This window comes from Neovison vison, chromosome 5 (assembly GCF_020171115.1).
Source record: "Neovison vison isolate M4711 chromosome 5, ASM_NN_V1, whole genome shotgun sequence".
NCBI classification, from domain to species: Eukaryota; Metazoa; Chordata; class Mammalia; order Carnivora; family Mustelidae; genus Neogale; species Neogale vison.
The window spans coordinates 137,405,983-137,430,356 of record NC_058095.1 but is presented as its reverse complement, the minus strand read 5'-3'; the positions used below and the strand labels follow the sequence as shown (position 1 = coordinate 137,430,356).

The following is a 24,374-nucleotide window of genomic DNA, read 5'->3' as shown; positions in this document are numbered from 1 at the left end:
GGAGGCGTGCTCGCCCCCGGAGCGGGCTGCAGGCGAGCTGCGAGCAGAGCTTCCCGGGAAGGAGGTCACCGCTGGTCGCTCTGCGCCTGGTGCTCCCGATTCGAGAGGTAAACACTCTGCCTTGGTGTGGAATTAAATCAGTGATTGAACCTTATCCTGGGGCTTCAGTCTGGGTTAGTAGTTGGGGATATATATATAGTATATCTAATTTTTTAAAAAGATGTCTAGAATACAATGAATTGTATTGTTGGAGTAAAGGAGGTTGGAAGAGGAGAGCACATGAGAGTCAAAAGTCACTTTGAGGGGACAGACACTTGCGAGTTAATGCTGCTACTCCCCCAAGTCGGACGAGTTAAGTGTCTGAGTCAGTCGGTACACTCCGGGGGGCGCGGGGGCACTCCGGGCGCAGGCAGCTGGGAAGTAGCGGCTTTCACTCGCCCCGGGGAGTCCTGTGGTTCAGACACCGGGAATCTGCGTTCCCTGGGGAGCGAAATGCAGATTGGCGTCTGCGCTTGGCCTTTAAGTGCCTTGATTCCCCAGTTCCCACGCGTCTGTAGCCAGAACGTACGTGCTTCCTCGGGGCACACCAGGGAGCTCAGAGCTCTGCCTCGGACACCCATCCTTTTCGCCCTGGCACACCCCTTCCAGAATGCCCCGCGCCACTGCGAGTCACTTATCCCTCGGGGGAACGCCAGGGAGGAAAAAACAAAAAAACCCAAAAAACACAGGGATAACTGGAGCGGGAAGGACAATCGACGGGCGCAGGAGGGTCACGCGCACCAGCTCAGCACCGGCGCGCAAACTTGAGTTACATTTGCGCGCGGGTAGTGGCGGCGCGGCTGCGCTCTGCCGGAGCGGAGCAGGGGCGTGGCTGGGGTAGCTGACCCAAGCGTCCTGTCTTTCTTCCCTTGCTGGTCTCCAGACTCAAAGCTGCAGAGCAGCCACCGGACGCCCACTGGAGCAGGCAGCAACATGCAGCTTCTGCTAAGCTGGGGCAGACGCGCCCTGGTGGCGTTGATCCTCGCCTGTGGCGTGGCGGGGGTCCAGGGAGAAGAGCCAGGATTCCCGCCGGCCGGGACTACTCTGCCACTTCTGGGACACGGAGAGATAACGACGCCCCCCACTGAGGTTTCCTGGCTGAGGGGTTCCAACTCCAGCGCGCCGTGGTCCTCTGCATCTCCGCAGATGCATAAAGCAGGAAGAACACCTGGAGCCCCTCGACGCGCCTTCTCCCCTCCCCCCTGCGAAAAATCCTTTGAGATCAAGGAGACTTTCAAGTATATCAACACGGTGGTGTCCTGTCTAGTGTTTGTGATAGGCATCATCGGCAACTCCACACTGCTGAGAATCATTTACAAGAACAAGTGCATGCGAAACGGCCCTAATATCTTGATAGCCAGCTTGGCTCTGGGAGACCTGCTGCACATCATCATTGACATCCCCATCACTGTCTACAAGGTAAAGGGTTAATATCTTTGGGAGGGTACCTAGTTAGGAGGAGGGAGATGGGACAGCCTTTGGGGGACACTTACTCAAGAAGATCCATCGCCTCCTAAAGTTAGTATCACTGGAAATAAATTCCCTACTGATCTTCAGTAAACTTAGGCTAAGCTTAGATCAAATGTAGTCCCCAGCCCAGCAAGATCAGCATCACTTGGGAACTTGTTAGAAATGAAATTTTAGGGCCGCATCTCCAGCCTGCTGATTCAGAAACTCTGGGATGGAGTGCAATAGTCTGTATTTTAACAAGCCCTTTGTGTGATGATGATGAACTGTAAAGCTTGAGAACCACTGGTCCTGAAGTATTTATATTCAGTCCCTAAACACAGCTCACTGGGTCCATTCTCTCTGCAAAGGTATGGTCCGTGGATCGGCAGAACTGATATCACCAGAGAACCTGTTAGAACTCCAAGTGCAGGCCAGACTTGGAAAAGCAGAATCCGCGTCTTAAGTTACTTAGGTGATTCATATGCACATTAACCTTGGGAAGCACTTTTGTAGAGGGCCCTGAAAGTAGAGGGGCTGGAATGGGTTTGGGGGGAACAAATGGGTTAGAAAAGACCCAGACTAGTGAGTACACTAACACAGTTCACCTGCTGTGAATGACTGTATTGTACCGACTCTTTATCACATGTCTACAGGGGGCCAAGCACTGAAATGGACTTTTGACAACCCACAAGTAGGTATTTCTCCATTTTTACAGATGACTGATAAGATGCTCAAAGTCTTATAGTTAGTAAGAGATGGAGGTGGGAAACAGATCCAAATCTATCAGGTCCAGAGTACAAGTTGTACCCCCCCACACACCCATTACCTTGTTAACAAACCAAAGGCGAGGGGTGGGTGCTTTCCATATGAGGTCTTTAAGGCTTTCAGTAGCTAGCATTACTGTGATTAATATGGGCACCAGAGGAAACAGGCAGGGAGAGCTAGAACAGGACATACACCCCCACATTATTTGACTCCAGGTTGCTTTGGAACTCTAGACACATCCCAACATCTCTGGGCTTCAATTCCCTCGAACCTACAATGAGGCTGTTAGAGCCCACTTACTGGGGTTTTGTGGTGCTAAGAAGAATAGCCTAAGTGAAAGATCAGGAAGATTCTAAAGACCCATGCAAGTATGTGAAACTCTCCTTACCCATCATGATCAGCAACAGAAAGCCATAAAGAAGAACAGAACCAAAGTAAAGGAATGGGAAGGTGCTTTGGAAATTTTCCTGAAGGTAGTCCAGGGCTCAGTACAAGGGAAAAATATGGCATGGAGGGCTAGAAAAGCATGGGGAGGGAAGTTCAATCTTTGTTGAGCCATAAGCTATAAGCCATGCCTTTAAGTCCTAATCCAAATAGCCATTCTTTAAGAGAATTTTAGCAATTTCTGAAGTTTAGAAATAGGATTCAGATTAAGATCCAGGCTCTAGAAGGAAACACTCCCACAAATGGGGGATAAATAGAAGAAATCCTAAAATCCTGCATGGCAACCTGTTCTTCTGAAGTCTGAGTGTTTCCTGGGAGAAGCACCATCTGAAATGGTTCCCTTAAATGCAGTGACAGTTCTATTAGAGCCAGAGGTGACACACTTACTTCGTTTGGGAGTCCCACAGGCCAAGTCTTAGCCTTCCAATTTGGCAAAGGATTCCAATTCAATTCACCAAAGTTAACTTGAGAAACTGTAGAGTACAAGGTGTTGAGAAGTAAGAAGTGTTAAATGAGAGCTTTCTGAAAAGGGAGATAGCAGTCTAGGTTTGCTAGGCTTGCAGAGAATCTTGTGAAGGGTCTCTCTGGGGAAATCTCAGAAAATCCCATATGTCCGGCTCAGTCTCTGAGTCAGAGACCTTCCTAAGTCAGCCAGCAGCTCAAGTGCTGAGTGGAAGATGGAGTTGAGGACATTTTCTTCTAGATGTGTTGCTTCTAGGCCGGATGAAATAAGCTTTTCCAGGACGATCTTACTTTGTCTGTCTGGTCAAATGATTATGCTCGATCAACCAGAGGATATCTGACTCCCAAGGGGGCACAGCTTTTACTTTCATTTCAATTTTCTTTATGATTTCCCTAGGAAATTACATCATTTTGCCTGTAACCATTCAGTCCGTTAAAGCTGTGTTTTTACTTCTGAAGTAAACAGACTAATGAGTCATTACAAATCTGGCCATCTAGTCATTTATGTTGGTCATAAACAAATCCATCACAAAGAACAAGGTCCCATTGCCATGTTTGCCAACATGGAATCCTATGTGGGAGCCTTTGGTTTATTTTTATGGTGTTCATAAATATGTGTCACTTGAAGCATAATATAATAATAATGGATGCCAACTATTATGCACAGGTTCTCGGTTTATTTCACGAAATCACTGCAAGAAACCCTCTGGAGGATACATTGTTGTCATTCCTGTTTTATGGGAAAACTACATGTTGGAGAGGTGAAGAAGTAACTTGCCCAGTGGTACACCACTGGATAGTGATGAAACTAGGGCTCAAATGCATCCATCTGGTCCTAGAAACTGTGGTCTTCCCTGACCCTCTGCACTGAGTGAGCTCAGGCACAGCATGCCCTTCTCCCGCATGGAGTATTGCTAGAACCTCATTTGAGTACACTGGTGGGATTATATGATACGATAACACACAATAGGATACTTGGCGTATGTTTTCAGTTCTCATCTGAGACATTTGAAGATTTCTCTTTTTTTAAGATTTTATTTATTTATTTGAGAGAGAGCACTAGTAAGGAGAGGGGCAGTGGTAGAGGAGCAGAGAAGCAGAGAGAAGCAGACTCCAGCTGGGCAGAAAGTTGGACTTTCTGCAGGACTCTATCCCAGGACCCAGGGATCATCACCTGAGCTGAAGGCAGTTGCCTAAGTAACTGAACCTCCTAGGTGCCACCCCCCCCATTTGAAGATTTCTATCTCCTGAAATCCTCTTCAAATGTTCTTTAGTATATAATATGGATAATATCATTGTTTTTCTGGAGGCTTTATTTACCAAAACACCCAATTCAGACTAGTTAAAAGCTATTTATGCCCCTAAATAACTGTGAAAACATTTAAGTAAGTTTTTAAAAATGCATTTAGAATTTCAGCATGCCAAGGTATCATACTTAGCACAAAGTAACTTAAGTGAAATCAGTGAGTTCTAATTTTGTTTTTGTGGGGTATTACAATTCTCTTTCAGAATTCAGTTCACTGTATATATTATATAAAATATATATTATAATTAATATGGCATATTAATTTTATATATCTATATATAAAACATAAACAAATTTTCATTCTTATTCATACACACACACACACGCAACCAACATTCACAAAATTCTGGGGGGTTTATAGAACCCACCCAACCCATCTGTTGGCACACCCAAGGGACCATAAACGTCAATGTGAATCTATTACATTAATCTAGGGTTCAGTAAATCCAGTGTTCAAAAAAGTTGGCAAACCCCAAACTATCATAGTCATTGCTGCTGCTGTAGAATGAGAAACAACTTCACAGGGAGGGGCTGCTGTGAGATGCTGACAAACCTTAGGCTATAGATCTCTTCTTCCTTGACTCCTTCAAGGGACTGGGTCTCTGGAAACTTCCAGGTAGAGTCCGTCTTCTTATCAGGTCTCTTGTGTCGGAGAGGAAATCCTCTGACGAAGGCCAGAGAGGTGTTGGAGGACACCCGGCAGAGAGAAGCTGTTGAAGTGCCTCACATACTCACCTAAATATGCTGAAAGAAGAGCCTGGTTTACCCTTCTCAGCAGTATATGCTAGGCTCTAACATGCCACATTCTATCAGGCTATCCAGGTGAAAATGAAAACTGCAGTCATCCAAAGAGGATATTCAAAGGTCTCTATGTCTATTTCTATATGTATATATGTGAACACATAAGTTCATATATAAATGGATAGGTGAATATCATTTGGCACAGTGCCTGACATGAGTTAGCAAAGAATAAATGTTACGTGTGTATGGGTGTATGAATAAGAATGTAAATTTTGGGGTTTTTTTTCCAGCTTTTGCCATTATAAAAGTAACTACAAATAATATATTTATACAAATGGCTTTGCATACATGTGTGACCATATCTGAAGGGTAAATTTCTAAACTAGAACTCCTGAATCAAAGGATATGTGCATTTGTGATTGTGATAGTTCTCTCTACATTTGTGCCCCAGAGGCATGATAGTCCTCTTAGTCTGAATCACTATTTTATGTAACATCTCCATACAGATATACATGTATTAATGTCTATCTCTAATATATACATGGGTCGCCATGCCGGCATGTACATGGTCTATATCTATATCTGAACCAAAAGCCAGGATTTGTAAATATCTGATGTGAGGATGGATCTCTTCTTATTCACAAATTGTGCCCTTCCTGTGTAGACTGCAGTGAATACGGTAACCTAAGTGCCTGTTACTGATGAAAACCCAACTAACTAAGTTGTAGTAACCCTGATGTCAAAGTTGCCAAAGCTGTGCGAAAAGCAAAAGAGCTGGGCATACTTCCGGATGCTGTGAAGGTTTTATGTTGTGGTTGGTTGGTTGGTTGGTTGGTTCGGTTTGATTTAGCAGTGATATTTAACAAAGCTTGATGGCAAGTTGAAGCTAAAATTTATTTAACTTTTAACTTCTCAAGCAATTAAAAATTCTTGAGCAAATAATAAATTTTTAACTTATCTCTGGATTTTACTTAACACTTTCAATCTGTGTTATATTGTCATGGATAACTAAGTTAATACAGTTAATTCTTAAGTCGCACTTCCTTTATGTGTAAGCATACTGTATTTGCAAACAAATTGGCTTGTGAACTGTAAAGACAGGAACATTTGTTTGATAAAGATCCACATTTAATTGTGTCCAGTGATGGTGGAGAGCCATTGGATGGCTTTGTTATTCAGATTTTCTAGGCGGGGCACCTGCATGGCTCTGTCGTTAAGCACCTGCCCTTGGCTCTGGTCATGATCCCAGGGTCCTGAGATCAAGCCCCGAATCGGTCTCCCTTCTCAGTGGCAAGCCTGCTTCTCCCTCTCCCACTCCCCCTGCTGGTGTTCCTTCTCTCACTGTTTCTCTCTCTGTGTCAAATACATAAAAATCTTTAAAAAAAAAAAAAAAAAAAAAAGATTTTATAGGCTCTATTAGAGGCAAAAAGCCTGCCTTCATACTTCTGAGAGGCAAAATTGCTGATCTTTAATGTTTAACTAGTTAAAGTAGGATACACCTCACATTTAAACTCTGGCATGTAAAAACGTGGAATTGCTTCACTGAATGCACAAATGAGTTTTGAGTGAAGTGACCTTGTCAGGTAATCAGACATTTCCTGCTTGCGACACTATCTTTCTGAAAAAGCTTACCTTTCTCACTTCTAGTCCTACACTACTTCCAGTACTTAACAAGTTTGTGTATGTGATTACTAGTTTCATAGTTAGAAGTCAAAGTCAATTGAACACCATCAAATTTAACTTTTGAAATTATAATTTTCTGGTCAGTAAATGGGAATTTATGCACATAGAACAATACATGAAGTAAAAGTATCACTGGATAGGGGAGTCTGATTTCCTCTAAGATAGTAACACCAATTAAGTTATTGAGATATTTTACTGAAATTTTTGTAGAATTTAGAGATGTTCTAGTAGAAGTTCTTGAACCCAAATATAACCTAGATACCTTGAGATTCATTTACTTGATGTGGAAAAAATGTTAAGGAGCACCAATTCAACACATTTAAAGAATTAGCTTTCTAAAGGTACTAATAAAGAGTTAAACTATTAGCTCTAAATGACCTAGAATCAACTAACAAATAAAACTAACACCCCAATATCCACCTAGCTTAGTCAACAGTCAATACATGATAGATGATTTTTTTTTTTAATTTATTTACTTGACAGGCAGAGATCACAAGTAGGCAGAGAGGCAGACAGAGACAGAGAGGGGGAAGCAGGCTCCCTGCTGAGCAGAGAGCCCGGTGCGGGGCTCGATCCCATGACCCTGGGATCACGACCTGAGCCAAAGGCAGAAGCTTTAACCCACTGAGCCACCCAGGCTCCCCAAGATAGATGCTTCTTGACAAAAGATGTTATACATAAATGTAAGGACACTGGACTTTTCTTTCTCTCTTTCCTTCTTTTTTTAAGATTTTATTTATTCATCTGATGCGAAGAGAGAGATCGCAAGTTAAGAAGGCAGAGCGGAGGCAGGCAGAGCGGAGGCAGGGAGGGGGTGGTGGTGTTGAGCAGGCTCCCCACTGAGCAGGAAGCCTGATGCTGGGCTTGATCTCAGGACCCTGAGATTATGACCTAAACTGAAGGTAGAGGTTTAATGGACTGAGTTCCCCAGGTACCCCAGGACAGTGGACTTTTCTAATCATATTTTTTATAACTGCTTAGATGGGAAAAGGAGGATATTTGCTCCTCATCTTATATGAGGATATTAGTCATAATTAAATAATAGGTTAATAGCATAATTCAAATAACCCAGAAACTTGAGATTTCATATTCCCAATTCACGGTTCCATACGTGGACTCCTGTAACAAAATGATTGGCAAACTCTCGGCCGTGGGTGATCAAACTTCCCTAGGTTAACCTTGTGCTACTTCTTGCATTTGCCTTTGATCTGCCACTTGGTCACTCCATAAATCCAAGCCTCTTAAAATATCAGGGCAATGTTCCTTTCAGCATGGGAAGGCTTATCTATCAAAGGCTTTACATCTTTTCTTTGCTCACTTTAAATGAGTCGGTCAAGATTGAAGATATTTCCATAGCTATACAAGAGGAGGACAGAGCCAAGACACTGTTGTTTCCAAGCCAGGGAGCCACGTTCTTCATTTCTCAAAGAAAAAACCATATAAGGTTATGTCCGTGTGGCTAATATGCTATAGTTGATTATTTTTAGAGAAACATGCCAAATGCTAATAAGTGATTAAGTGCTTTAAAGGGTGTTGACAGATAAAGCCCAAGTTGAAATAAGATTCAAGATGTAATTTATGATGTGAAACATTCTCTTTCAGGACTTCGCAGAGTTAAGACGAGATGGGTTATGTTTGGGAAACAGCCGAGTGTGGTGTATTGGATATTGGATATACCTTAGCCAACAAGTCCTCTCTTCTTAGATTTCTGTTCTTCCCAGTGCTTTTATTTTAGGGATTGATTATTTCTCTTCTCCTATAGACCCTCTGGTGAAAATGTAAACGAAAAAAGAAAACAGCCAAAGTGAGGTGGTAAGAGAGAAGGAGGGTCATGCTTGAGTCAGAAATGTATTAGCAAAGTGGACTGACGTATTTCTTGCCCCTTCTCTGACCCTGACTCTCGACCATACCCAGGCCTCCTGACTTGTGTCCTCTCTCTACTTCTTTCCTCGTTAACTCCATTGTAGGTTCCAGAAAGGAGGAAAACTATTCTCTGGATGTTTACATTGTACAAATCTTCTCCCCGCCCACATTCAGTATTTCCAAATTATTTTAAAGAGCTTTTAGATTCCATAGTAATCAAGTCTTCTCGTCCTATCTTACCAGTGTTCCCTAAGATCATCTCTGGATAGAATGCAATTTAAGACATGAAATGATTTAATAAAGTTTGTGCAAACTTCACAAAGTTTGCAAATCTCTTTCTAAGCCACGAGACCACTGAGTTGTAATTCTTGCTTCTTCAGGTGTCCTAGGGATCCTAGAAGATATAGTTCAGATAAGTAACTCTGTTAATAAGCTAGGTTTAGGAAAGAACATTTCTTAATGCTCTTTGTTGAATTCTTCAGAATGTGTAATGTGTCTGAGTTTTTAGGCATAAACTATGGATATGTTAAGTTCAGATAAGAGGAGAGTAGCAGTCTATATATTGACCTGTCACAGACTTGGAAATAGATTTCACTGTAACACTTAGGAAAATATATTTAAAGTGAACTTAAATTTCTCCTAAGATATTTATTTATTTATTTATTTTTCTATCTCTTTGCTTCTCCTGGAGATTTTGTTTCAAGAAACTTAATTCATCTTCATGGACTCATCATTCTATTTCGGCAAGCCATAGGAATGTTTCCAGAGTGGGGAAAACCCTGTTTTGTTGGTGGGCATGCAAAATTCCCAGAGACAGAGCCTCCGTCTTTTGCAATGCCAGGAGGTACTGCTCACATTGTGGTCTGTTTAAGTGTCATCCCTGAAGGATAAGCCAGCATTATTTCTGACCCACATATTTCTAATCCACATGACTTAATTTTTAGTGTTTAGTGCATTTTAGTGAGTGCAGGATGGAATTTGTAATTGATATTTGTCCCTAAGGGCACAGGTACACTATACATCAAAAAAGTTATTTTCTACGTATTTGACCATCAGCTTACTTTAAATTCTGTCCCTATGTGTGATTTTAAAAAGAAATGGAAATCCTTGAATGAGGCTGTTCTGTCTTTAAAAAGTCACTTCAAATCCAGAAAAACTCTTACCAGCTCTATAAAACAGAGAAAAAAAAAAAATGAAGAATACACCCTTTCCCAAAGTTGTGAAACACGACCACTCCATTCTCTACCTCTTTTGACTCTTATTGTAAAAACTTTTCTGTAATCCAGCCATTTGAAGGCAATATACACAGCTTATCACAGCAATCTGGCCAAGTAACCCTGGTGTTTACTCATACGCTGCTCACCCAGCCTCTGAAACAATCATCTCCTACAGCATCTCCACGCTTACGTCACTCATCTCCATCAAATTTACAACTAATGCTCCTTGTAGGATCCCATGAGACAGTGAGAAATGGTAGGTTCTGTTTTATGTCATTCATTTCCCTGGCAGCTTTGAGGAAGAGAGGACGGAAAGGAGTTTCTGCTTTTCACATTTTCTAGCCTGCTTGGAATGCAGAACTCTGAAAAGAGAAGAGCCACGCATCATCCTCAACCCCTTAACGACCCTGGCTTCATGTGTCAAGAATACCTGATCTGGAAGGAAGAAGGAAGGGCAGGGATTGGACAATACAAAAAAATAAATGCATAGCCCTCTCTGTTCTCTAAAGAATTTGTTTCAGGGGCACCTGGGTGGCTCAGTGGTTAAAGCCTCTGCCTTCAGCTCAGGTCATGATCCCAAGGTCCTGGGATGGAGCCCCGCATCGCAGGGAGCCTGCTTCCTCCTCTCTCTCTGCCTGCCTCTCTGCCTACTTGTGATCTCTGTCAAATAAATAAATAAATAAATAAATAGAATTTGTTTCAAATATGAGAACTGAAAGTTCATAACAAAAATGTTAATCACAAGATTTCTGTCTTACGATCACATTGATTCTTTTCATCTTTCCATGTGCTCGTTCACTGCTAATCAACAAGCTTTTAATGAGTCGCCACTGTGTGCTAGGCACTATGCTGGACATTATAAATGTTACAGAATATCTGAAACAAATAAACAGTTAAAGCTCAGTATATCCTCTTAAGTTAAAAGAGAGAGAGAGAGAGAGAGAGAGAGAAGATAAGAAAATAGTATATACATGGTTAATGAGGCGATTGAACATTTATTAGTGTGAGACGGTTAACTTTCAAATTTCCTGACTTTATGGGGCTTGATTCCTTCAGGCATTAACAATGGTATGTATTAACAGGGTTTTTTTTTTTCCATTTGATTTCTCAAGAGTGTAATTTTTAATTAAAAAGAGAAATGAAAAATGTAAATCCCTCAGCTGGAGACTTTGTAGGACTCACTTAACAATACTTATAAAGAAAATGTATTTATTTCCTGTTCATGCTGTTTACCCTTTTAGAAATTAAGAAAAAAACTCCATAATATAAAAATAACTTCTAAATATAATTTAAAAATAATGTATTTGGATGCCATGGACTTTTTCCTTTCTTAAACTGCTATTGCAACATAAAGTTATAAAGTTATGGTCATCTTTGAGTAGAAACCTTATAATCAGTATGATCACGTCTTTTTTCAATCTAGTGTTGATTCATTTATTTGTTTTTATTCATACAAAAGAAATATTCTAGGGGAGCTGTATAAGCCGTAGGGGAAAGGGATCAGCACAAGCGTGGACTCTCATTTGTCAAATGGACACCACTTTGCTCTAGGACATAACGGTAAAAAAATCTCTTTGTTGGATGAGCCATCACAACGTGAAAACCAGTAACAGTTAATGGGAGTATTTTCTAACTGGCTCACATTTAATAAATAGTAGGTAACATGTATTCAAGTTTACTTTTAAGCAGAATCTAAAAATTTAATTCATGTCACAGGGACCTAGAAACAATACAGAACTCTAACATTGACTGCAATTAAGGAGACTTGTTTGATTACATACTTGATTTGTTGTGTTCAGTAATCAGATCTTGCCCTTAGGTTTTGTCATTGAACGGGGTAAAGTCTCAAGAAAAAACGAAACATAAGGAATAAGAGGTTGTTATTGCTGGATTTAGAGTTAGAATTGCTTCCTCTTGCAATAAAAGGAACCAATTTCCCCTACAAAGAGGAAAGCTGTATTGTTGGGCTTCACATTAGGTATTGGATGTTGATTTTTGTCAAAAAATAGCAAAATAATTAATTTCCAGTTATAAAAATCTCTAAGAACATTCTTTTTTTTTTTAAGATTTCATTTATTTATTTATTCGTCAGAGAGAGAAAGAGAGTATGCACAAGCAGGCAGAGTGCCAGGCAGAGGCAGAGAAAGAAACGGGCTCCTTGCTGAGCAAGGAGTCCAATGTGGGACTCAATCCCAGGACGCTGGGCTCATGTCCTGAGCCAAAGCAGCGGCTTAACCGACTGAGCCACCCAGGTGTCCCCTCTAAGAACATTCTTTCACCAAATGTAAAGATGGCGTCTTGGTGGAGAGTGATTTTTGTTTTTAAACTTAAGTAGCTTTCCCTCACCTTCATTCAGGGTTTTGTTTACCTCTGAACAAAAGGTTGATGTCTTTACATTTTAAATAAGCTCCCAGCACTAAATTGTCCAAGACTTATTGGAAGCCTTTAAAACTAAGATGAGCATCAGTAGTGGGCCTGGTTTCTGTGACTGGGTGTCTGGCCTCTCAGTGTCTCCAGAAGGCCTTCTGATGGGAGAGAGGCAGGGTTTGCAAAGTCACCCTTCTCATGACAAAATAATAGAAGTGACATATGGCACTTTGCCACTCATCTTTTGTGGCTCTCAGGAGCTACAAAAAGTAATGAAAGGCTGAAAGCTGATGAAGGTTAATACTCCCTAGTTTACAGTTCCTTTCTTTTTGGAGGGGTAGATTAGAAAATTGTAGTCCCTCAGTTATGATTAGGTTTCTGACTATCTCTGTGCTGAACTTGAAGAGAATAGTTACAATTTTCAGTTTGTGTATCCCTGTGTCCTATGATGACCTGGGTCAGAGGTTGGGCTGCAGGCCTCCCAGTGGTATGAAGAGCAATCACCCAATTTCTAGGCTGAGCCAAAAACAACAGTAACCTCAACACAGGGCCTAGATTCAGTGCAGAGCCCATTTCCATTGGCCAGACTTTTTCCCTTCAGTGGCCTGCACACTCATTCATCTTGATTCATTTGATGGTTGTACCTATGGGAGGCTAATATTTGCATATTTGCATATAGTTTAAGAAAATAGGATATTTGAAAATTTCCTAAGTTTTAGATATTATATGAATAAAATAGCTAAGTGAGGGCACCTGGGTGGCTTAGCCTGTCAAGCACCTGCCTTTGGCTCAGGTCATAATCCCAGCATCCTGGGATCAGGCAAAATCCCCATGCTGGGCTCCCTGCACAGTGGGGAGCCTGCTTCCCCCTCTCCCTTTGCTGCTCCCCCTGCTTATGCTCTGTGTGTGTGTGTCAAATAAATAAACAAAATCTTTAAAATATTGTTTTTAAATTCAAAAAATAAAAGTATCTTAAAAATTAAAATAAATAAAATAATGAGGTAATTAGGAGAAATTTACTTCTGCATCTAGATATTTTACCATTATCTGACACATAGCCATGGGTTTACAAATACTCAAATTGATTTGATTCTAAACCATCATTTTTCTCTGGTCAGTTTCGCAAAACCTTGTATAGACTCTAGAATCAGACCATGTGGGTTCTAATGTGGATCTGTTACTTATGCGAGTAATAAACCAAGTAAACCAAGGCCAGCTCCTATCTCTCTCTGACAAATAAATAAATTTTTTAAAAATCTTAAAAAAAAAATATTGTCTGGATAATTTATAACAAACTAGTCTGATAGAGTCCCTGGAACTGTTTGAAACCTTTTTATTCTTAGGTTTCCAAGTTCTTTTAAAGTATCTGGAGTTCATAGTTGGTTCAGACCTGAAGTTGCCTGTGTCTTCCCCCATTTCAGTAAATGTCTCCATCATTCATATGGCAAACCTCTTAAAGTTTCCTGACTCCACATATCCACCCCATCCTAAGTCTTGCAGGCTCAGTCTTTCATCTACAACCCATTCTGTTCAGCCGCAGGTCACCACAGGCTCCAGCTTACCACAACCTCGTATCAAAGCTTCCTTTCTTGACCCCACATTCTATTCCACATTGAGCAGCTACAGAGATCATTTTCAAAACATAAATAAGAGTGTGCCATTTCCCTGTTGAAAAACTTGCAATGTATTTTTTTGAAAAATTATTCCAACTCCTTTCTCTACCATTTCATCTCCTAGACACTTGGCCTGGATCACTCCACTATAGCCTTGATAGCCTTCTTCCTGTCCTTTCAGCTCACTAGACTTCTTTACTCATTTTTACCCCAGGTCCTTTGCACTTGCTCTTTCCTCTATCCAGAATGTTCTTTGCATGGCTTACTGTCTTATTTTAGTCTTGTCCCTTACTTGCACATTGCCTCTTCAGAAAGACCTTGTTGAGAATCGTATCAAAAAATTACTCCAAATCCCACCATACTCTCTTCATAGGACAATACCTGGGTGACACCATATAAAATATTTGTGTTTCTTTTAATCTACCTCCCTCACTAGATTATAAACTTTATGAGAGTAGGAAGTTTGCCTTGTTCATTGATATGCACCCTATACTCAGAATGGGGTCTGGCACATATTGAATGAATGAATGAATGAGCAGAATTCTGAGTTAACTGATTAATCCAGAAGTCACAAGTGGATACTAGTTGGGCCACAGATACATTTTTGTTAATACAGTGTTACATGACAGTGATGTTTTTTTTAAGATTTTATTTATTTATTTGATAGAGATCACAAGTAGGCAGAGAGGCAGGCAGAGAAAGAGGGAGAAGCAAGCTCCCCACTGAGCAGAGAGCCCAATGCGGGGCTCAATCCGAGGACCCTGGGATCATGACCTGATCCAAAGGCAGAGGTTTTAACCCACTGAGCCACCCAGGTGCCTGTATGACAGTGTTTTTTTTAAAAATGTGAGTTAATTGACAACTTTTATAATTATGAGGTTTTATATAAACTCCAACTTTTTTGACTAAATGCAAGAGAATTTTTTTGTTTGGGTTTGGTTTGGGTTTTTTTTTTTTTTTTTTTTTTAAATTTCTTGGCAAAAATTGCATCTTGCTTTTTAGCAACTTCTCCTTTTAGATGTGATTTGCCCCACACCCCGCCACTCTCTATCACTGACTGACACCACTAACCTTCCTACACCTGGCTCCCGCTTCCCTTCCTGCTTGGCCATATAGATTTCCAGGACCCTAGATTAAGCATATCTGTGTAAGTTTGCCAACATCTGTCCTCCATGACAGTGTAACTTTTCATACCTAATTTAGAAATGAAATGGGTCTCATGTTGGAGCTCCAAGGTATATTCATACTCGACTCATTTTAGCCTTTGGTGCCATAAGTATAATAATCACCCAACTCGACACACTCCACAAAGAACCCTCTCACTAGTGAAAGGACAGAAAGACCCATTGTGTTTCAAAATAATTTTCACTTTGGGAAGATTATTCTTTAAAACATTTTTTTTTTTTTTAAAAATCAATTTGAAAAACTTCCCTTTATTTTCAAAACCTCATGACCACTCAATCCAGATGTTTACCTAAAGTGATTCATTAACCAGTGTGAGGCACCACCCAGTTGTATTAGGAAACAAAATAACTGTGTTTAACAATAGACGATTGCAGATACATATGTATAATAGCAAGAACTCTTGTCTTTTGCTCCTTGTAGAGCTCGTGCTTCTGTATTTGGGGGGCTTGAATATTAAGCATCTGCTACACGGCAGGAGGTGTATTAGGTGGTTGCATAGACCTTATTCTGTCTTATACTGTAGGGATGCTGGAGTGCGAAAATGAAACAAAACAAACAAGTAAATGTTATAATCCATGCAATAATTGTTGATAGGTGCTGTAGATAAAAAGAGAAGTGGAGTAGGGCAAGAGATGGGTACCGGACACTTTGCCGTCCTAACAATGTGGCTACCGTAGGTCATGTTGAAAATACTAGCCTTGAGCAAAATCTGAGGAAGGCAGGGGAGTTTGCGGAGTAGATCTGTGGGGAAAGAGCCTTTCAGAATAAGGAGACACCGAGAGTAAAGCCCTAAGACAGGAGTGTGTCTGGGGCGTTCACGGAGCAGTGAGTAACTATTACTGCTGAGCTACTGGGTGGTCAAGTTGACTACAGTAAATAGTAAGTATACAGATGGCCGCACTGTTCTCTGTAGGAGTGGTCTAGTCTCCCCAGCTGAGGAATGTTTATCATCTGTTTTTAACATTTATAGTCTCTATTTTGGTTTGGCCATGACCTGAGCACGTGAGACTCCATGGCAGTATAAGAGATGTTTGCAGGGCAGCAGGGTCCGTCTTCTAAGGGGAACTTACAAAACTGACCCCGGTTGGCCCCATGGTCGAGATCCTGACCCTAAGCTACTGTGTATGCATAACAAATTCTCATGAACTGGCTGCGTTTTCATTATTCCCAACCACTGTCCTGATCCATATATCGAACACTGGTGCTTTTCAAAGGAGTAGTCCATGGGTAAAGCAGTAAGAGCTGGAATTGCTTTCCTACGCCCACATGCTAATTACGGTCCACTAAGTAATGCGGTTCAGAGGGCACTGTGTGAGTATCTCCCTCACGGACCTTCATGTCTTCTCATGCAGCTGCTGGCGGAGGACTGGCCCTTTGGAGTTGAGATGTGTAAGCTGGTGCCTTTCATACAGAAGGCCTCCGTGGGCATCACTGTGTTGAGTCTGTGTGCCCTAAGTATTGACAGGTAAGAGTGGATATTTAAGCCAGCTATATCCTGAACACGAGCTCAGGATACAAGTGATTGCTTTGTTACTTAGAAAATAAACTATGTAATTCAATGAAACAGGCTCTGCCAGCTTGATAGATAATTCTATTTTGTGCTTCAGATATCGAGCCGTTGCCTCTTGGAGTCGAATTAAAGGAATCGGGGTTCCAAAATGGACAGCAGTAGAAATTGTTTTAATTTGGGTGGTCTCTGTGGTTCTGGCTGTCCCTGAAGCCATGGCTTTTGATATTATAACCTTCGACTACAGAGGACGTTACCTGCGAACCTGCTTGCTTCTCCCTACTCAGAAAACAGCCTTCATGCAGGTGAATTTTGCCTTTTCCTTTCCTTTCTGTTCTTGCCTTATAAATATTTAGCTACTTTCCCCCAACCTTCCCTTCTTGGGAAGCTATTGATTCATGACTGTCCTTGGCATAAATTAAGAGCGTGAGTCCCAGGATTGTGGGGAGAATGGTGACTAATGACCCATGCTGCAGGAAGCTAGGTCACTACTTATGCAAGAATCCCCTGGTGCCCAAGGATACAGATAAACCAAGTTCACCTGAGAGAATCGATCTGAATTTATAGCTTCTCTACTCAGCTTGCCCAGAAGGACTGACAACTACTGCATGTTCTGCGAAAGACAGCACAGCGGTCATCAGAGGGAGCGGATGGCTCAGTAAATGATTGAGCGGAAGATGGCCTGATGTGGATGGATTCTGCACGGCAAGGCTGTCCTCTCTGAGAAGGGAGAGCTGCTGTTGCAAAGAATTTTTCATCTTGGCCATTTATTCAAGAATGTTTATTCACAAAATAGGGGGACATGGCAATGCTGGTACTTGTCAGCATATCGTCATTCAAGTGTAAAAGGCTCTTCGCACCAGGATGGGTCAGGAGAAGTTAAAGCACTTGGTCCAGGTGTCACAAGGATTATTTTCTATTTTATCTATAAGAAGACCACATACAAGTTTAGGGATTACATATATGATGGTAATGAAAAGAATTAAGTGAGACATTAATGTGAAATTGAGAATGAGATTGCTGACTTCTTGTTTTATCAGTTAAAAGGGAAAAGTACTGCACAGATGACATAAATTCTACTCCAACATGGATCTATTTGGAGCAAGAGTTTAAAAACAAAGCAAAAAGAGCAGAAATAGAATAAAAGGCATGAGTCTTAAGCAGCTTTGATTTTCCAATTATAAATTAGATTTACACATTTCTTAGCAAAATGATTTGTACAGACCTTTCCACATCAATTTTTTTCCAGAAAACAGATTTGTTAAAAAGTGAAACCTTCTCTTAAACATTAGGGCGTCTTTACATATTCAGATATGGTATTTCGCATGAATACATTATAGATATTTTGCTTATGTGAAGGCAAAAATATTTGGAATACTACATATTTTTTTAATTTTACCCAACTGCTTAAATTTTTGTACATAATTACAGCACACTGCCTTAGAGAATTAAAATGCTCTTTAGGGAAAGTTTGTTTCATTTAGTGTAAGTATTTAATTATTTGTTCAGTAGACGTGGCCTCAAAGATTCTATACAGCCTCTATGAAATGGATCTACTTTAGAAGATAATTATTCCTTGATGAGTATATTGTTCGTTTGTTTGTCTTTTTATTTAGCACTTGGTATATAAGATTTTTTTTACAGAGGAATGATAATCATGCAATTCTCTTTTTTTTTTGCCATAGTTTTACAAGACAGCTAAAGATTGGTGGCTGTTTAGTTTCTATTTCTGCTTGCCATTGGCCATCACTGCTTTTTTTTATACCCTGATGACCTGTGAAATGTTGAGAAAGAAGAGTGGCATGCAGATTGCTCTAAATGACCACTTAAAGCAGGTAAGAGAACAGAAATATGTGCTGACTCATGATTACAATGATGCTTATGAATTCGAAAATTATTATAGCAATAAAAATTATTACATACTGAAGTGTATTTCCTTTTTCTTGCTTCTGGTATTTTTTGAATACACAAAAGAATATCTTTTTTATTCTCTATCTAGAGATATTCTATTCTACCGAATCTAAAAGGATCTAGAAAGAGCCATTACTCTTTAAAGATGAATCTGAGGTCAATTTAGTTCTAATTCACAGTAACTATTCAACTTAAAACTCTGTGTTCAGGATTTTTACAAATACCACGGACTTTCTGTAAACAATATTAAAGGTTCTGTTTGGGAAGAGAGAGACCGCTGTGATTATCTGAACCATCTATTTAGTCTCTGGCTCTGGTTTTATTTCAGAGACGGGAAGTAGCCAAAACAGTCTTCTGCCTGGTCCTTGTCTTCGCCCTATGCTGGCTTCCCCTTCATCTCAGCAGGATTTTGAAGCTCACTCTTTATAACCCGAATGATCCTAATAGATGTGAGCTTTTGAGGTAAGAAACATAAAATAGACAAAGTTTTTGTAGGTAAATGCCATTCAGAAGTTTTTGGGTTTTAGTTTAGTTTAGTTTTGTTTTGTTTTCCATTGATCCCTTTCATAGCAGAGAGAGTACCATTTTGCTAGTCTTTAGGAAGCAATTAAGATTCCCATTTTTGGTCTTCACCCCTGTTGTAGGGGAAAGAATCAAGGGGACTTGTGAGAACACTGGAAATGGAGAGGCAGAGCTGTCAAAGTGATGAGTGGGCGCCACAATTGGAAATTCCACCTCGGAGTCTCCTTTGCACACTTTGTGAAGCCTTCTTAGCAGCTGGCCTCCACACTTCAAATGAGATTTTATTGTTTAAAAGAGAACTGGGCATGGGCAGAGGGGCTTGCTAGCAGAGAGAAACAGAGGGAGAGAGACAGAGAGAGAGAGATCATCCTTAGCAAAGACCAGTGATAAAGCCAAAAATTAAGGATATGAATAACTTTTTCCTTCACAAAAACTCCAGAGTTTGCCAAGAATGCATGCGTAAAGCAGTGTATTATTCACAGACATATTTGGGTCGTGTTTTGCAGCTTTTTGTTGGTATTGGACTACATTGGCATCAACATGGCTTCCCTGAATTCCTGCATTAATCCTATAGCTCTGTATTTGGTGAGCAAAAGATTCAAAAACTGCTTTAAGGTAGGATTATTTCAAAATAAAAAGCTCTTTTTGGCCTAGCATCAAATATAGCCTTCCCAAACTATTCATACTTCTATCTAAAGAGATTTAGTAAATTGTTTTACAGTTTTCCCTTGCATTACATCATGAATGATTTTTTTTTAAATGTGGGTTCTGCTCATAAATCACTCTATTTGATTTCCACCTATAAATCCTCCTCAGCTAGTTTCCACCACCTCAACCGATCAGTGGCACTCCTAGAAATGCTCAGAAAACTAGCAAAAAGTACAGATAGTGATTTCTGACAGATATCATCTGATCAAATAAGAGCTAAACATGAATGAAATGCAAAGTTCCCATCTTTTGGGAGGTTTGGGACTGCACAGCCTGGTTTGGATTTTAACTCATTTAGTTATAGTACTCATTTGGAGTGAGAATAGCAAGCCAAATGAAGACATTTAATTGAGGTTTTGCCTCCTCTTTTCCACCTTGTTTGTATAGCAGAGATGTGCTACTTGACATGGAATATGTGTCATTATTCTCGATTTGGCCACTTGCGTTGTAACATCCATCCATCCATTCATTGACTCCTTTAACAATCTAACATGAATGAAATAGTCCCTTCCCTGATATGGGCATGACCCATTTGTCCCTGGGAGTTCACTCCTGGAAAGAACTTGGCTTCCTTGTAAAACTAAGTCAGTCTCATAGACTCATGGATCTCAGAGCAAGAACATTCATCAAGATCAACTCCCTCATTTTATAGCACAGAAAACAGTGGACCTCCCACTTTCTTAGACATATAGATTATCAGAAAGCAAACAGTACAAACAAAGTTTTGGATTTAAAAAAATCCAAGAAAAGAAATTGGACAAACAAAACTGAGACACTTGTATACTTTATAAGTTATTGTGTGATAATGTTGAAAAGGTACATGACCATAAGATGTGCCTAACACAAACCAGCAATACAATACTAAGTTCATTGACATGCGAAGATGTTTGTGACACCATCAGGTGAGAAAAAGCAGGCTATGGACTAGTACATACAGTACAGTTATATTAAGATAAATCATACACACACTTCTACAAACACACACATATACAGTCACGTGTATGGATGTGTGTAGTATTTCCATTTGCATAGGAAAATGTCTTGAGTTATATATTTATCAGATATTATGAGAATTTTTCAAGTAATCAAGAGTAAGTATCAAGCCTTAAGTGGCTTTTCCCTTTAAATTTAATGAAAAGATGAGTTTTCCTAATAGACATTTTTTCTGTATTTTTATTATTATTTTTGTAAGATTTTATTTATTTATTTGATAGAGAAAGATCGCAAGTAGGCAAAGAGGCAGGCAGAGAGAGAGGAGGAAGCAGGCTCCCTGCTGAGCAGAGAGCCCGAGGCAGGACTCGATCCCCAGGACCCCAAGACCATGACCCGAGCCAAAGGCAGAGGCTTTAACCCACTGAGCCACCCAGGCACCCTTTTCTGTATTTTCTGGTTTAAAAAATTATCATATATGACTTACATAATCATATATTGTTAAAGGGAAGAATAAGAGAGCATGGAAAGAAAGGGGCTGAGAGCTCCTGACCACGCCAAGAAAGTCAGAACCCCAGAAAGTAGGAGGAGTGAACCCAGTGTCACTGGTGTGAACGAGTAACAGGTTCTTTTGCTCTGCACAGTCATGCTTGTGCTGCTGGTGCCAGTCCTTTGAAGAAAAACAGTCCTTGGAGGAAAAGCAGTCGTGCTTGAAGTTCAAAGCTAATGATCACGGATATGACAACTTCCGTTCCAGTAATAAATACAGCTCATCTTAAAAAGAAGGCATATTCACTTAATGCCACATTCTCTATTGTGGACAGAAGTCATTAAATCAAGGAGGTCTTTGCCAAAACAAAACAACCGTGCGCTTGCACAGAACGATGTAAGAATGTAAGAGTGATTCTTCTCTTAACACTCACAGTGACACATGACATTCCATGAGCTGTTTACAGCAGGCGAAGAAAAGCAGGGAGAATTGGGAAAGCCTCATCATGAAAGCACTTAATTTTTTACAATCAGCACCCAGAGTAGCTCTTGATAGCTTCCAGTATATTTTGCCCCACTTACCTTTAAGCTGAGCTCACTCTGCATTCCTATTAAAGAGGTTTATTTTTTAAATTAATGTGAATCTGATATAAAGGAAAATGGTGTTTTTAAAAATGGCATTTTTAAATAAAGTTTAAATGACTCAACTTAATTTTTTTTTTTAAATCCTTCAAAAGAACTTTTTTATTCATGGTGTCACACCATTGGTTAGGTTATAAAATGTGAAAGCAGGTTAGCTGGTATATTTTTCTGACATGAGAAACATATTTGAAGGATCAGGAGGTAGTATCAGAAAGGGAGATTGAGGTTTTCGAAAATCATTAACGTTTCTGCGTTCGGATAAGATCAAATGTCACCAAGGGAAAGAGAGAGGAGCTATGGAATGCAATCCCAAAAGACTGCTTTGAAATCTCCCATTCATGTACTCTGCAAAGAAAACGTTACCCACAATTTTGGGGGGATTATTAAAACATTTTTCTTCTTTCATTATTGTAGTCCAAACACTATTTGTTTAGTTTTGTCATCTGTCAATACTTAGCTACGATATAGGACATGCAGATGATGATACAAAGGGCTGGCCCCAGCGTTCACACCTTTACGATGGAGAAATGTCAGCAACGCCATCGTGGACAGCATGCGTGGTGCCCGGAGCCGTGTCCGCACGGCCCAGGAGAAAGCAGCATTCTCTCCCACAGACGGTAGTTAAAATTGTCTCTGGCATAGGTCTCATATGGTAATGATAATACTGTCTTTTTAAATCACGCAGATTAATCAATTTAACAGCTACCTGTAAAGCTTATTACTAATTTTTGTATTCTTTTTGTAAATAACTACTAGAAAACAGTTCTCAACGTGGTGCTTTTTTGTCACATACAGGCAAAACTGCCTTTTGGGACTGTAAGAGCTCCTCGTGCCTTCTTGCCTCATTCTTTCATCTCCCCAGCCAAGTGCCTTAGGTTAACTTGGTATGATATGTGTGTGAAAATACGTCCAAGAGAGAATGGAAGGGAGAGGAAATGAGGTGGGGTGAGAGGAAACCCATGGGGACAGATTCCCATTCTTAGCCTGACGTTCGTCATTGCCCCGTCACATCAATGCAAAAGGTCCTGATTCTGTTCCAGCAAAACACAGCTCAGTGTTCTCAGAGTGGCTCAGGAATAAATTGGGCCCAAGAGCTTTAGCTCCGTCTTAAAATATAACAGTTTCTACTTTTTTTTTTTTTTTCCTTTCAGTAACCCTGGGCCACATGTTGGAAATGAGCTAGCAGTGTAGCTGTCTGCCAGCATTTACTGTGATAATACAGTAAGCCAAAACCCAACAGTGTGGCCCAAAAACAAGGACAATAATTAATTCACATGCCACATGGATTCTATTTACACATCACTCACAATCTTGTTTATTAGTTTCTTCCCAATCACTTTTTCAGACGCTTGTCAACACAAAAGACATGTCAAACTTTTATTTTAAATTCACTTTGGGTGACGAATATCTTCACAGTTTATTAATATATTTTTTTCTCCTACTTAAGTTTTAGTACATTTTTATTACCATGGACTGGGTTTTGGTTCTTCCTCCTCCCTTACATCCCAGTACCCTTTTTTTCTCCATATCAAACTGTGGTCTGTAATCATCTTGCCAAATTTTGGAAACTGCACACGAAGAGTATATACATGTACTATTTATCAAGAAGTTGCATTCAATAGCTTTTCTAAAAATGTCTGATTTCAAAATTTTAGCATACTGATAAAAGTTGGTAAGAAACAAACATGATCTCTTTGACATGATTAAAACTGATATGGCCAAAGGAATACAATTTATAGCAAAACATGGAAATGCTGTAGTGAACTTTACAAAATTGTAACATAAGCATGTAAAATAATTATCTATTTTGTTTTTCTGTGGCCACTTAAAGTGGCAACTACTGTAGTTGCTGATTCATTATTGTGTAAACAAAATCAATAAAAATTTAAATTGTTAAACAAAAAAAGGCCAGCTTATTTTTTTTACTGCATAGGAATGATTTCTTAAATACTAATTGATAAAGTACTGAAAGATAATACAAATGTTACAAGTAGACATTATTTATGTTAAGCATACAATAATCAAGGAAATATAAAAATTGTTAAATTAAAATGCCAGGTTTCTGGTCTCCGGGCTGCATTGTCATTGTTGTCATTGTTGTTTTAGTGTTGAGAGTAACCAGATATACATACAGACATTCGGTGTTCCAAAGCTGAATATCTGGATGATAGTTTCCAATGGCCCCTCCTGTCTTTCCATTTCTGGTTGCCTGACTTTGGAGCATTTCACCAGTTAATCATTATTGTACCAAAGATCAGAAGTGAAAGGTTGAAATGAGATTTGGGGATTCCTCACTTCATTTCACAAGCTTCTTTTGAGTGTTTACTATGTGTAAGGTAGGATGAGATTAATAAAATGCAAGTTTCCTAGGAGACAAAGTAATAACAAAATTTTAATACAATCCAAAAGGAAACAAGCAGTAAATAACCATCTACTGAATGCTCTCAAGGTTCATGTGCTATGTCTCTTAGCACATAATCCCTTTCTTTGTCTGACAAAAACCAGCCTAGTGTTCCAGAGGTTTCTATGAG

General features: G+C 40.0%; 1 protein-coding gene across 1 annotated transcript; it reads left to right on the top strand.

Moving 5' to 3' along the window:
• Window positions 1–23,749, top strand: EDNRB (endothelin receptor type B). The gene is made up of 8 exons (XM_044249924.1): window positions 1–107; window positions 923–1,458; window positions 16,487–16,599; window positions 16,742–16,946; window positions 18,327–18,476; window positions 18,881–19,014; window positions 19,581–19,689; window positions 21,357–23,749. Exons 2-8 carry the CDS (start codon window positions 973–975, stop codon window positions 21,489–21,491), a joined length of 1,332 nt encoding a protein of 443 aa, XP_044105859.1. The 5' UTR covers window positions 1–107; window positions 923–972; the 3' UTR covers window positions 21,492–23,749.
• Window positions 23,750–24,374: the final 625 nt, after the last annotated feature.